A 15921-nucleotide genomic window follows, 5' to 3' on the forward strand; every position below is an offset into this window, starting at 1 on the left:
GGCTTATGAAAAGTGTTAGGGGTCAAAAAGGAAGGTCGGGGTCTGGTGCCCCAATCCAAAACTTCACCAGCCAACACTGTGTGTAACTGGATTAATCAGTGGGAGACCTGTGCACAAATATTCAAGCGGCTCCTCCAGTGGTAGCGCTACATGTTTCAGAAGTAAGGAGAGCCATGTGCTACAAACAAAATATGAAAGAGCATAACTGCTAAGAAAAATGAGGCTGTTGAAAAGATTAAAAGTGCTTTACCATGAGCTCCACCTGACCCAGTATGTTCTGCTTCTCTTCTGACTCTGAGCTCTCCTCCGCCATTACATCAAGAAGGATCAGGCACCACATGGAGTCTACAGACCTAGGAAAAACCTTGTGACAGCGGGCCATCCATAGCTGCTGGAGGTCACCCCTGGGGGGGGGGGTAGCCATGAAAAACACATCCATAAATTTCTGTAAAGAGCTTGAGATGTAGGCTGTGCCTACAATAACACAATTATATATCTGATTTGAGCAATGTCTTGGATTAATTATCACCAGTTCACACAGAATGATTGAAAATATACAAAAATGTTTATTTGACTTCTATGGTCACATAGACAAGCCACAATTGGTATGTCTGCCGCGGGTGGCAGGCGCAACAGCAGCTGAGAGCCATCACAACCTATTCCATCAGTGATTCCTGACTTTAGCAGTGAATTTTTCCACAGCTGAGGATTATTTCCCAACATCTCCATCTGTGGGCAAATAGGCTGATACAGCCACCAGATTGTGCTTGGGGCAGTTTGGGTTTTTTCAGCATATGGTTATCCATTGAACCGACCAGTTACAATATCATTGTTTTTATAGCCAATTGTGGTTTGTCTATGTGACCCTGGAGGTCCAATACATGTTTTTTCAATCCTTCTGTGTTGAGCAAAGTCTTGGATGAATTATCACCAGTTCACACATAAGGATTAGAAATATAAAAAAAAACATTTATTGGACCTCCAAGGCCACACTGTTTACTGCATTTCTTAAAGTGGTAGATACTGCTTTGTGAATGGAGCCCACTGTCTCCTTCTCCTTGTTTCTGTAGTCCAGGACTTGGCTACATAAACAAAACACACAAGACATTTTGGGCACAGAAAAAAACTTCTATTCTATACTTCAAATTTTTGTTTGACAAGATCAAACCTCTTCTACCTTCAAAACTAGCAAAAATATTGTCTTTACTTTGTTGGCTGATCACAAGGCAGTAACCTGAGTCTCTGCTACCAAAGCATGATGACTTGAGTCACAATGTAATAATATTGGGTGACATTCTAATGAAGTCATATTAATATTTAAAAAGTTGAATTTATCCCACAGATCAGAAGAGAGTATACACAGTGGAAGATTTCTTTGGTGGAGATAACAATATTACAGGATGGAGCCCGGCTCTCATAAACTCTACCATGTACACGGCTTCCACTCCCGGAATTTCCTAGATGCGTACTGTTCCAGTAAACCAGAAATGCCCTTTGCTCATGAGGCTTTTATGTATCCTATGGAGAAATTTCACAATGCATTTTCCTCAGGTAGGTAAAGCTCTTTTTGATAATAAATTATTTTTGCATGAAGTATTTATTAGGAGAAATTAATAATAACTATTGATTTGCAGAACGGTCTTGTACAAGTGAAGATATGACTGAAAAAGAGAGTGAAAGAATCATATATTTAGATAAACCAGGTAGAGACAAAGTAGAATTTCTGCTGATCCATTCTTTAGGAAAATTAAAAAGCCCTCTAGCGGCACAATGTCACTGCTGCCAGGGCTTCCATCTTTACACAGTCTTCTTTCTGGGTTCATGGGCTCTGCCCGTTTTAATGGCCGAGCCGCGATGATGCGCACAGGAGGCACGGTCTCAGCACAGAGCTCTGAATTGACAGCACTGTCCTTTCAAAATGCAATGTACATGCACCCGTGTCATCACCGGCTACTACTAAACAAAATATCTCCTAAACGGTGCATGCTTAGGAGATATTTACTGTACATATAGGCACTGGCGTGCGCAGCCTATTGCATTAGGGTGTGCACCCCAAAGCTCAAACACACGTTTGTGTGCAAAAAATTTATATATATATATAAATATATATATATATATATATATATATATATATATTTATATATATACACACACATACATACATACCACACAAACACACACACTCTTATAAATAAATGTGAACAAACATTTTAAAATATATTACTATTTTTAACACTTCATTTTTATATGTTATCAATTTAGTGTTCACACTAGTGGTTAGGGGCAGTAAAACTCTGTGGTTGAGCCATGCTTTTACCACCCCTCAACCGCTACCACCTTTTTAGCTGTAGATGCAGCGACTGGGCATGTTCACGTGCCGCACCTGCAATTATACCCTCCCTTTATTAAAGAGTTAGAATTTCAGCTGTTTGTTTTTTTACATCAATTTTCTTTCATTTTTAAATTGCCCTGTCTATCCGCTACACATCACAACTCAATGCAGGGTGGTATGAATGGGCTTGGTTGGCACTGTTTGCGTGGTTGCATCTCTGCATGCTCTTGCACATAGGACAGCCCATTCATTTTAATGCACTCCCCTACATGTGAAAAACACGGGAAAGAAGTCCCTGGCTCTTTTCTAAAAACATCCTGCATAGAACCGCATTCTGATGCAGCACCATTCAGTTTGGGATGTGTGTTTGCAGATGCATGGGGGTGTCATTGACAATTAGTGGGACACCCCTGTGTGTTGGGAAAGCATGCGATTTTGTGGGCATAGATGTCGATCTAGAATGAATGTTCTATTTAAACAAAATAGGTTCCTGGGAATGTCCTGTGTTCTATACAATCAGCAGCACCATAAAACCTGTGAGGCTGGGTTCACACTACGGTTTTCCCGTCCGTCAGCCGCATACGATTTCAGTATTGAAAACGTACGGGCCCGGACGGGAAAACGTATAGATAGACAATGCATTGCAAATCGTATGCACTCAGATGCATCCGGGTGCGTACGATTTGCTGGCAAAACGTTTTTTAAACGTACGCAAAACCGTGTTCAACCACGGTTTTGCGGTCGTTTTTAAAACAGTATGGCAAACGCATACGTTTTCCTTTAACATTAATGTCAATGGAAAACGCACATATGTGCGGTTCCATACGTTCCCGTCCGTTTCAGCCGCATACGGTTTTTCATATAAATCGTATGCGGCTGACGGACGGGAAAACCGTAGTGTGAACCCAGCCTGACTGTTATTGAACCATCACCAGTATATATTCTCCTGACGGGGTATGAGTATTAGTGTCACAGTTGCCAAACAATCCAGAATAGGCTGTAACTCCCCTGCTCACCTGCCCCACCACTGTACCCCCCCCCCCTGCTCACCTGCCCCACCACTGTATCCCCCTGCTGCTCACCTGCCCCACCACTGTAACCCCCCCTGCCCCACCACTGTAACCCCCCTCCTGCCCCACCACTGTATCCCCCTCCTGCTCACCTGCCCCACCACTGTAACCCCCCTCCTGCCCCACCACTGATCCCCCCCACCTTCTGCCCCACCACTGTAACCCCCCTCCTGCCCCACCACTGTAACCCCCCTCCTGCCCCACCACTGATCCCCCCCACCTTCTGCCCCACCACTTTACCCCCCGGTCTTCAGCCCCATCTCTGTAAAGCATGCTGGGACTTGTAGCCCTATCACAGGCTGTAATGCTCCTGCAGAGCATAGTGGGACTTTTAGTTCTATCACATGCTGCAATTAAAGCATAGTTGCCAACATTTGAAAAAAATTTCCAGGGACACTTTGCAGCACTAAGGCGAAGGTGCATTTTGCCGCCCCCCCCCGGCGCGCATGCGGGCACACACACCATACATTATATATGTGCTCCATTAAGCTTTAATGGTTATGATGCTTAACCACTTGCTTACTGGGCACGTAAACCCCTTCCTGACCAGAGGACTTTTTGCGATTCGGCACTGCGTCGCTTTAACTGACAATTGCGCGGTCGTGCGACGTGGCTCCCAAACAAAATTAACGTCCTTTTTTCCCCACAAATAGAGCTTTCTTTTGGTGGTATTTGATCACCTCTGCGGTTTTTATTTTTTGCGCTATAAACAAAAATAGAGCGACAATTTTGAAAAAAAAAAAATATTTTTACTTGTTGCTATAATAAATAGCTCAATTTTTTTTTTTTTACGTTTTTTTTTTATCCTCAGTCTAGGCCGATACGTATTCTACATATTTTTAGTAAAAAAAAAAAAAAAAAATCGCAATAAGCGACTGGTTTGCGCAAAAGTTATAGCGCCTACAAAATAAGGGACAGAATTATTATTTATTTATTTTTATTTTTTACTAGAAATGGCGGCGATCTGCGGTTTTTATTGGGACTGCGACGTTATGGCGGACACATCGGACACTTTTGACCCATTTTTGGCGCCATTCACATTTATACTGCAATCAGTGCTATAAATATGCACTAATTACTGTATACATTTTTTTTTTTTACTAGAAATGGCGGCGATCTGCGATTTTTATTGGGACTGCGACCTTATGGCGGACACATCGGACACTTTTGGCACATTTCTGGCGCCATTCACATTTATACTGCAATCAGTGCTATGAATATGCACTAATTACTGTATACATTTTTTTTTTTACTAGAAATGGCGGCGATCTGCGATTTTTATTGGGACTGCGACGTTATGGCGGACACATCAGACACTTTTGACACATTTTTGGCGCCATTCACATTTATACTGCAATCAGTGCTATAAATATGCACTAATTACTGTATAAATGTGACTGGCAGGGAAGGGGTTAACACTAGGGGGTGAGGAAGGGGTTAAATGTGTACCCTAATTAGTGTTCTAACTGTGGGGGAAGGGGGGTGACTGGGGGGGGGTGACCGATCTGTGTCTCTATGTACAAGAGACACAGATCCGTCTCCTCTCTCCCCTGACAGCACCGCTGTCTGCGAGAGCCGGGAATGAGAGATGATCTCATATGTAAACATATGAGATCATCTCTCATTGGCCGCACAGATCGCCTAGGAAACGGCCGCTCCGATTGGCCGTTCACGGCGATCTGTGACTGGCTGTGTCCAAGGGACACGGCCAGCACAGCAGTTCCCCGCTGCGCGCTCGGGAGCGCGCGTGGGGAACGTGCAAAGGGGCGGCCATAAAAAGACGGCCTGTTAGAGATTGGGAGCCGCGCTGAGGCCGTACAAAGTCGTACGGCCGTCAGCAAGTGGTTAAAGTGATCGTCTAACGTATTTATCTTTTACAGAGAAAGATAGCATAGATGGCGTTATTCTGCATTGCGCTGTATAATGTACTATTGCTGGGATTTGTAGTCCTCTATAGCTGGTGGTATTCTCCATTACGCTGTATAATGATTATACTGCGCAATGCAGATTACCACTGACCAGTTATAGAGGAACTACAAATCCCAGCAATAATACATTATACAGCGCAATGGAGAATACCAGCAGCAGCTAGAGAGGAACAACAAATCCCAGCAATACATTATATAAAATGCAATGCAGAATACCAGCAGTTACAGAGGACTACAAATCCCAGCAATGATACATTATATAAAATGCAATGCAGAATACCAGCAGTTACAGAGGACTACAAATCCCAGCAATGATACATTATATAAAATGCAATGCAGAATACCAGCAGTTACAGAGGACTACAAATCCCAGCAATGATACATTATATAAAATGCAATGCAGAATACCAGCAGTTTCAGAGAACTACAAATCCCAGCAATGATACATTATATAAAATGCAATGCAGAATGTACACTTTCCCTGTGTAGTAGAAGATGACCGCTACACAGGGATGTTAGCATTGTGTATAAAAGAGCGCCCACTAGGAGCAAACATAACCCAGCAGGCATTCATGACACACCGTGTGCACACTCATGGCCGATCCTAGGGTCACAGGCGCCTGGGTGCAGAAATATTTCTGGCGCCCCCACATGGGTGTGGTCATCTTACTAACTCCTACCCATTACAAACGTTTCTATGGCAACAACTCAAACACAGAGATGCTCCCCTAAGGAGTCTTCATTACCCTGGGATCCTCCCATGATCTCTTAACAATAAACAAATTATAGGAAGAGAGTACACTAATGGAGCCTGAAGGGGAGTCTCTAATGGACACAGATAGGGTTTCTGTTAGAGAGTCTGGTAAAAAGAGCCCCCAGACATACTACAGACATAGTACAGGAGAAGGTCAGAGACTGCAGACATGATACAAGAGATGGTCAGAGACTGCAGACATGATACAGGAGAAGGTCAGAGACTGCAGACATGATACCAGAGATGGTCAGAGACTGCAGACATGATACAAGAGATGGTCAGTGACTGCAGACATGATACAAGAGATGGTCAGAGACTGCAGACATGATAAAAGAGATGGTAAGAGACTGTGGACATGATACAGGAGATGGTCAGAGACTACAACATGATACAAGAGATTGTAAGAGACTGCAAACACACTACAGGAGATAGCCAGAGACTGCAAACATAATACAATCAAGGTTGGTCAGAGACTGCAGACATGATACCAGAGATGGTCAGAGACTGCAGACATGAAACAAGGAGATGGTCAGAGACTGCAGACATGAAACAAGGAGATGGTCAGAGACTGCAGACATGATAAAAGAGATGGTCAAAAACTGTGGACATGATACAGGAGATGGTCAAAGACTACAGACATGATACAAGAGATGGCCAGAGGCGGCAAACATACTACAGGAGATGGCCAGAGACTGCAAACATACTACAGGAGATGGCCAGAGACTGCAAACATACTACAGGAGATGGCCAGAGACTGCAAACATACTACAGGAGATGGCCAGAGACTGCAAACATACTACAGGAGATGGCCAGAGACTGCAAACATACTACAGGAGATGGTCAATGCCTGCAGACATAATACAATCGAGGTTGGTCAGAGACTGCAGATATGATACCAGAGATGGTCAGAGACTGCAGACATGATACAAGAGATGGTCAGAGACTGCGGGAATTATACTAATATTAATATTTTAAAGATATCAATGCATCAAATGCAGCCTACCAGTGCCCACCAAATGCAGCCTACCAGTGCCCACTCCAGTAGCCAGCAGGATCCATAGGTCCGTGGCCAGTTCCCAGCAGGACCTACAGCTTGTGGATCCTGCTGGAAGCTGGCTGCGGATCTCTGGGTCCTGCTGGGAGCTGGCTGCCGGACCTGTGGGTCCGCCTGGGAGCTGGCTGCCGGACCTGTGGGTCCTGCTGGGAGCTGGTCATGGCCTATGAGCCATGGCTAGCTTGAAGTCAGATTTAGAGTGGGTAAACACTGCAGACAGATTTAGAGGGGGTAAACACTTGAGCTGGGAGAAGAGATTTTTGGAGGGGAGAGTTTTGTGCTGGGAGGATAGATTTTTTGGGGAGAGATATTTTTCTTCTGATGCAGTGAACCTTATCTTGTTACTGGCAATGTTGATTTGCAGGCTCTCTGTATTCCACAGTCTCATCATTACATCTCCTGAGATGAAGAAATTCATTTTCTGACATTTAAATTCTCCTGTTAAAAGCAATGCACTGACTGCAAAATGCAACATGCCCAGGCCAGCCCCGCAGCATCAGAAAGAACCAACCTTGGAGTACAACATGACTTTCCCCTCCTTAGCCTGAGGCTGCTGCGCTGCTCTCCTGCTCTCCAGACTCTCTATACCCACCGGGAGCAGGGAGCTTGTGCGCGCAGCTGCAGACTACAACTCCCAGAAGCAATTGCGGTGGGCCGGCGGCCGTGACGTCACGGACGTCAGCTAGCCCAGACCTCCTCCGATGGAGAGACGCACTCGGAGAGAGGCCACTGGCGAAAAAAATTGAAAGTGAGTGGCCGCATTGAAAAGCAATAGAGCGTAGACTGCTTGCCAGAGCCAAGAGCACAGCTGGTACTTGTAGTCCTATCACATGCTGCAATTAAAGTGCAGAGCAAGCTGGTACTTGTCCTATCACAGGCTGCAATTAAAGTGCAGAGCAAGCTGGTACTTGTAGTCCTATCACATGCTGCAATTAAAGTGCAGAGCAAGCTGGTACTTGTCCTATCACAGGCTGCAATTAAAGTGCAGAGCAAGCTGGTACTTGTCCCATCACAGGCTGCAATTACAGTGCAGAGCAAGCTGGTACTTGTAGTCCTATCACATGCTGCAATTAAAGTGCAGAGCAAGCTGGTACTTGTAGTCCTATCACATGCTGCAATTAAAGTGCAGAGCAAGCTGGTACTTGTCCCATCACAGGCTGCAATAGAGGAGCAAGACATGCTGGGACCTGTAGTTCTATCCCAGGCTCTACTTCGTTTTGGTTTCCCCCCTTCCCAACCTCAGCCACTCTCTCCCCCTCCTCCCTGTCTATCGATAAAGCATGGGAAAGTTTGTAGACCTGAAGTCAGCGGTGTTCCTCCTCCCCCTCCTCTTCTGTGTATACAGAGCTGAATGAGGAGAAGGGGGAGGAGACAGCTTCGTTCTGAAGTGTGTGTGGGTGGGTGAGATGGGATGCAGGACAGGAGACAAGCATCTGAAGCATGTGAGGTGACTAACCTCTTGGTACGCCTAGTCTGCTGGGATCGGTCCTGGCAGCCAGTCGTTGTCTCGGCGGTGTACACAGGGCAGTGATGGATGCGAGAGCCCCCACGGTGGCAGGACGTGTTGCTAAACTCCTGTGAGTGCAAGCCACTGGCAGCGGTGTAAGCAGGCAGCGGAGTGATATTCAGCTGCCAGGGAGCCGGAACTACCCTGTTTCCCCGAAAATAAAACCTACCCCTAAAATAAGACCTAGCGTACTTTTCCAGGAGGACTGCAATATAAGCCCTACCCCGAAAATAAGCCCTAGTTTAAAATCCTATAACCCACTCTATTACAGTAGTACACAATGTACATTGTGTGTTTCTGTAACATAAATTCAGGGAAGAGAGCTCCGGCAGGTCACAAAAGCGCAGAGCGGTGCTATAATAAAGGTATTTGGCACAATTATATTACAGAAACACACACATTGTACATTATATACTACAGTAATAGAGTGGATTACAAGATTTTACAAGCATTTTAACTAAGTTCACACTGGGGATTCCTGTGTCTTTTGTTGCAAAAATTAATATAAGACCCGGGCTTATTTTCGGGGAAACACGGTATAGAGGTAGCATCGGAAAATGCGGCTGCCTGTCAGCTTACTCCGCGGCCAGTGGCTTGCAAACACAGGAGTTACATAGCCAAATGAAACATAGTCCCATAAGCAGCACTGACATTGTCACATAGCAGAGATGCCAAAATGAAGATCCCGCACATACTGTCAGAAAATAAGCCCTGGGGTGTGCCAGATGTGCCTGAGCATTAGGGTGTGCCCAGGCACACTCGGCACACCCCGTGCGCACGCCTATGCATATAGGTAAGTCTTATAGGTCTGTAGGTATAAATCAAAAAGTGGACTTTACTACCGCTTTAACTTTCTGTTGTAATATAAGAATATACTGTACATAGGGAGGTTGAAGATTAGCAAGAGATCATACACCCAAATGTGTTAAAAGATAAATCATCTCTGCTATAGGGAGCCCTGGTTTGTCTACCCCTGGCAGAGTCCCTGGCTATTAGGCCCCTTTCACATTGGGACGTTTTTCATGCGGTACAGCGCTAAAAATAGCGCTGCTATACCGCATGAAAAATCATGCCCTGTACTCTTCAATGTGAAAGCCCGAAGGCTTTCACACTGAAGCGGCGCGCTAGCAGGAACGCTCCAAAAGTCCTGCTAGCCGCTTCTTTACCGCGGTATAGGAGCGGTGTGTTCACCGCTCCTATACCGCGCCTTCCCATTGAAATCAATGGGAAAGCGCGGTAATACCGCTGTAATACCGCGGTGATACCGCCGCAACGCGGGCGGTATTAACCCTTTTTCGGCCGCTAGCGGGGGTTAAAACCTCACCGCTAGCGGCCGAATATCGCGGTAAAAACGATGGTATAGCCGCGCTACAAATAGCGCGGCTATACCGTCACCGCGGCTGACGCTTCAGTGTGAAGCCAGCCTATGTGTGGAATATTCCAACAATGGGATCTTCCTGACATAATTCTCTCTGGTTTTGTACTCCTGGAAGTTGTAGCTGCCCCCACCCATCTCTGTGTGTTCCAACTCTTCCTATTACATTCTCTATAATATAAAACAAATCATGCTGTGAGGGATGGTGAATACCCATCGTAATGGACACAGCAGGTGTGCCGAGCCGGGAGCTCAGCATAGAGATAGAAGAAACTGGTTTAACTCTCCGGTGCCAACCAATAACTGAAATATCAGTTTAATGAACTGACCTATAAAAAATATGCCCTCTTCTTGAATGGCCTATATTGATATTTAGATGTAACACAGTTGTGCTTTAACTGTCCTGAATTCAAATGCATTGCATAGAGACTATTCCACAGCTCTCCTTGAAGGTTGTTTTTAATCTTTTACTGCAGGTGACTTTAGGGGAGACGTGTTGATTGACATCAGTGTTGGTCCCATCATACAACATCTCTATGCAGCGCAGGAATATTTCAGAGATATCATCATTCTCAAGCCTACTGAGCACTGTATTGTAGAAGTGAAAAAATGGACAGACAGTCGAACCGGAGCATTTGATTGGTCACACACCACTACACTTGCTACAGAATTGGCGGGAGAAAGGTGAAGTATCTGCCAGTTTTTTCTCCTAGTGAGGCTGAATACCTGGTGTAATGAACTAGTAGCGTTGGGAGGAGGATCAGACCTAATTTTTAAAACATTTGTAATTTAATTTTTGAATTTAATTATAAATAATATTAATAGTTATTTAATTATTGTATTTTTAATTAGTCTTTTCAACTTGTTAAAAGATTTGTAATTCAGGTGATAATATTACGCAGAAATACGTTATGTTAATCCTAGGATAAAACAAATGTAAAGGCCTAAGCCCTATTTTGCAATTTTGACATGTGTTAGTAAAACCGTACATATCATCAATACTTTGTGCATTCAGGTGGATTATACCTTGTTTTTTTCAGGACAAATTGGGCTTTCATTTGGTGGTAAATGTTAATGGATATCTAATGATATATTTTTTTTATTATTATTATTATTATTATTATTATTATTATTATCAAAGGGAAACTAGCCCTAAATAGTAAAAAAAAAAAACATATTTTAAATGTAACTGTATATTTCTTGCACTACCATAACTCACCACCAAAGAACTCCCAAAAATAAATTCTCTTGCTCCTGCCGATCGCAGAGATACCACATATGTATATTTTTAGCTGGATTCAGTAAGAGCGCCGCATCTTTAAGGCGGCGTAGCGTATCGTATTCACGCTACGCTGCCTTAAGTTAGATAGGCAAGTACTGTATTCACAAAGTACTTGCCTCCTAACTTACGGCGGCGTAGAGTAAATGTGGCCGTCGTAAGCGCGCCTAATTCAAATTAGGCTGAGGGGGCGTGTTTTATGTTAATTGGGGGTGACCTGACGTGATTGACGTTTTTTTACGAACGGCACATGCGCCGTCCGTGTACATATCCCAGTGTGCATTGCGGCAAAGTACGCCGCAAGGACGTATTGGTTTCGACGTGGACGTAAATTACGTACAGCCCTATTCACGGACGACTTGCGCAAACGACGTAAAATTTTCAAATTTCGATGCAGGAACGACGGCCATATTTAACATTGGCTACGCCACCGAGGGGGCATGTTTATGTTTAGGCGGCGTATCTCTTACGGAAACGGCGTATCTTTACTGCGACAGGTGCACGTACGTTCGTAAATAGGCGTATCTATGCATTTACATATTCTACACCGAACTCAACGGAAGCGCCACCTAGCGGCCAGCCTAAATATTGCACCATTAAATACGACGGCGCAAGCCGTCGTATCTTAGATAGGTTTAAGTGTATCTCAGTTTGAGAATACACTTAAACTTAGGATGGTGCAGATTCCGAGTTAGGTCGGCGTATGAATCCACCTATTTATGTTTTTTTTTTTACTAAAGGCGAATTCACTTTGCACTACAAGTACGCTTGAAAGTGCAGTCACTCCAAATCTGAGGGGTAGATCTGAAATTAGGGGAAGCTCTGCTGATTTTATCATCCAATCATGTGCAAGCTAAAATGCATTTTTTTTTTGTCCTTGCATGTCCCCCTCGGATCTACAACGACTGCACTTCCAAGTGCACTTTCAATGCACTTTTAAGTGCACTTGCAGTGCACTTGTAGTGCACTTGTAGTGCAAATTGGGTTTGCCTTTAGTAAATAACCCCCATTTATTCTAATTTAAAAAAAATCCTGTGCAAAAAATACTGACCCTGACCTTGACCCAAACACGAACCCTGCCACTGACCTACTGTAGATCAAACCTTGATCCAGGTATTTTTGTTACTCTTTATTTTATTACTGTATATACTCGAGTATAAACCGAGTTTTTCAGACCTTTTTTTTGGGCTGAAAATGCCCCCCTCGGCTTATACTCGAGTCAGTACCTGAGTCCATTGCCGCCTGACCTTATGTTGCCCATTGCAGAATCCGATCTGTGTACCCGAGTCCGTGACATATTCAGACGGTGGCCACGCAGTATTAAAAACTTGCGTTCCTCCTTGTGCTGTTCCGTGATAGGCGGAACACTCGGTTTCCCAGAAAACACTGTATTCAGTGTTCCGCCTATCACGATCGCCTTCTCGTCCTCTCGTCTATCACCAACGAGAGGGTGATCGTGATAGGCAGAACACTGAACACAGTGTTTGCTGGGAAACCGAGTGTTCCACCTGTGTTCAGTATTCCACCTGTCACGATCGCCCTCTCGTTCGTGATAGACGAGAGGACGAGAGGGCGATCATGATAGGCGGAACACTAAACACAGTACAAGGAGGAGCGAAAGTTTTTAAAACTGCACAGCCGCCGTCTATGTCACAGACTTGGGTACACAGATCGTATTCTGCAATGGGCACAGTGAGGTCAGGCTGCAATGGGCACAGTGAGGCCAAGCTGCAATGAGCACAGTAAGGTCAGGCTGCAATGGGCACAGTGAGGTCAGGCTGCAATGAGCACAGTGAGGTCAGGCTGCAAATGGGCACAGTGAGGTCAGGCTGCAATGAGCACAGTGAGGTCAGGCTGCAAATGGGCACAGTGAGGTCAGGCTGCAAATGGGCACAGTGAAGCTGCAAATGGGCATTGTTGACCCTCTTTTCTGCTTACAGTAGCTGCTGCATTCTCACCCTCGGCTTATACTCGAGTCAATACGTTTTCCCAGTTTTTTTGTGGTAAAATTAGGTCCTCGGCTTATACTCAGGTCGGCTTATACTTGAGTATATACGGTATTTATTCGTTTATTTTTCTGTCTCTGCAAGGACAGAGAACGATGCAATGGGGGTTATTTACTAAAGGCAAATCCACGTTGCACTACAAGTGCAAACTACAAGTGCAAAGTGCACTTAGAAGTGAAGTTGCTGTAGATCCAAGGGGGACATACAAGGAAAACTTACATACATCTGGAGTTGTAGATGTGACTAAAATATGCATTTTTTATTGCTGAAGTATAGACACCTGAAAGGAAACCAAACCAAACTAAATCAGAAGTGTCTGGACATTTGGTATATCATAGTCAATGGGGGTTATTTACAAAAGGCAAATACACTTTGCACTAAAAGTGCAAACTACAAGTGCAAAGTGCACTTGAAATTGCACTGAAAGTGCACTTGGAATTTCAGTCGCTGTAGATCCGAGGGGGACATGCAAGGAAAAGAAAAAACAGCATTTTAGCTTGAACATGATTGGATGATAAACTCAGCAGAGCTTCCCCTCATTTCAGATCTTCCCCTCAGATTTACAGCGACTGCACTTCCAAGTGCACTTTCAGTGCAATTTCAAGTGCACTGTGCAGTAATGCAAAGTGGATTTTCCTTTCGTAAACAACCCCCAATGTATCTCTCTTGTCCATTCACAGAGACAGAAAACACAGGACAGGCTTTCACAGTGACTAAATACTGATAGATAGCCAATTAGAGGCTATCACAGTAATCAGGTGACTCAGAATTGGCCATTCCGGGCTTCAATCGTTAGAACAGGGCCCGGGGCTCTCGGTGAGACCCAGGTCTCTGTGCTGGGAGCGCACCATGCAACCTGCTTCCAGCATGAAGGGAGATACGCAAATATGCGGGGAAAAAGCCCAGTCCAGTGGGGTCACATATTTGCGTACAGTGGGTGTGAAGGTGTTAATAATGCATTAATACTCCACTAACATCAAATGTAATACTGCTAGAAGAATATTTTTTTGGGTGTGCAGCATATGATCCCCAGTAAAAGCGGTGAAGGGAATTGGTGGTTAGTGGCTAGCTGTAAGTGCTTTATCTCTATGGTAAATGGTTGGAGTCGACACTCCTCTTCCAGTGATATCTGAAAGTCTCTTCTACAGCTCAGAAATGTTAACGGTATTCACTAGCTCAGGCCTAATATACTCAATACCTCTCAGAATATCAGTTAAATGCTTTATGTGACATGGGATGTGCTTCTTTCTTCCAGTGACCAATGTGAGGAGAAGGAAGTCAGACTCAGGGCGGCAATTACACATGTTGTAAAATTCGATCTCAACAAGGAAAATCTCACAGACCCAATTGGGCTACCACAAGCCGACTGCCTTCTGTTCTGGTGTATTCCGGAAGCCATCAGCAAAGACCTTGAAGAATTTGTGAGAAACTTCAGGAAATTCTCAAAGCTTCTAAAACCCGGCGGGCGCATTATGTTTTATGGAGCTTTAAATTGCACATTCTATATGGTTGGGGGAGAGAAGTTCCATTTTTTAAAGTATAATGAAAGTGACTTGAGAAGTATGCTCAGTAATGAGGGGTTTGTTATCACCCATTTGGAGGTTTCCCAAAGACAGGCTGTGACTGATCTGATGGATTTTGATTCAGTTGTGTTCTGTACAGCTTATAAAGAATAGAAGATTTAGGCCTCATTCACACCATTGTGTTAGAAAGTGCACATGAATTTCATGAATCTGTTTTTAGTGCAATTTAATGTGTAAAGTTAAAATGTAATACAAGGCAAAATGTGGGTGGGAGCTTTGAGTGCGTTTTCCATGAATTTCTTCCTGGGAAATGTACCATGTGATTTAAAAAAAAATTCTGTGCATCACCATGTATTGCCATTAACTATAAGGCAAAACATATTTTACCAAAACTCATAAAAGATGCAGAAAGCAGGATTTGTGAAAAACAAAGTTCACTGCCCCCTTACACAACACATTGAAAAAAAGTAAGGAGAAAAGCGCCACTGAGTAAACTGTACTTAATATAGTGTATAAAATAATCCAGCACTTACATCATAATAACCATGCTGTAGTCGGGTAAGCTGGCACAAGTCTGACGATAAGTGGACCACGTATCCAGATGGAATGCAGTTGATAGGACCCGAGGTGAGCCGGGGGGAGCCGGCTATGTCCGTGGTAGATGTCTCACTGCTAGCTGGAAGTTTGTCCCCTTATACTTGGCAGGACAGCTACTCCTGGCTGTCTTTGGACGTTAATTCTTTATATACCTCCATTCCCCATGATATAGATCTTTTGGCTGTACAAGAATTTTTGTTTTCTGATCCCTTGCTTAATTCAAAACAGATGGCTTTTATTATAGAGGCCACTTCTTTTTGTCTCAAGCACAATTATTTTCATTTTGAAGGTGATTTCTACCTACAGACCCATGGTACAGCTATGGGGGCCAATTTCGCCCCTTCCTATGCCAACCTGACCATGGGCCTGTGGGAGAATTCATCTACATGGAAAGAGAATCCTTTCTCCAGACATATCATATTTTTTGGCCGTTACATAGATGATATTGTCATCATCTGGGATGGCCCCCCCAGCCTGGTAAACAACTTTGTTGATC

The 15921-nt window shown here is 44.2% G+C and overlaps 1 protein-coding gene across 1 annotated transcript; it reads left to right on the plus strand.

Moving 5' to 3' along the window:
• Positions 1–1311: 1311 nt before the first annotated feature.
• On the plus strand, positions 1312–15281 carry LOC120915540 (nicotinamide N-methyltransferase-like). The gene is made up of 3 exons (XM_040326117.1): positions 1312–1551; positions 10497–10704; positions 14561–15281. Exons 1-3 carry the CDS (start codon positions 1401–1403, stop codon positions 14979–14981), a joined length of 780 nt encoding a protein of 259 aa, XP_040182051.1. The 5' UTR covers positions 1312–1400; the 3' UTR covers positions 14982–15281.
• The last annotated feature ends 640 nt before the right edge of the window (positions 15282–15921 follow it).

Source organism: Rana temporaria, chromosome 10 (genome assembly GCF_905171775.1).
Source record: "Rana temporaria chromosome 10, aRanTem1.1, whole genome shotgun sequence".
Lineage (NCBI taxonomy): Eukaryota > Metazoa > Chordata > Amphibia > Anura > Ranidae > Rana > Rana temporaria.

What these genes read in the sequence shown, in the direction of transcription:
- LOC120915540 (XM_040326117.1), top strand. Translation starts at nt 1,401, where the DNA reads ATGGAGCCCGGCTCTCATAAACTCTACCATGTACACGGCTTCCACTCC. An exon ending in TCACAATGCATTTTCCTCAG is followed by an intron (nt 1,552 to 10,496) that starts GTAGGTAAAGCT and finishes CTTTTACTGCAG; the next exon opens with GTGACTTTAGGGGAGACGTG. An exon ending in ACAGAATTGGCGGGAGAAAG is followed by an intron (nt 10,705 to 14,560) that starts GTGAAGTATCTG and finishes TCTTTCTTCCAG; the next exon opens with TGACCAATGTGAGGAGAAGG.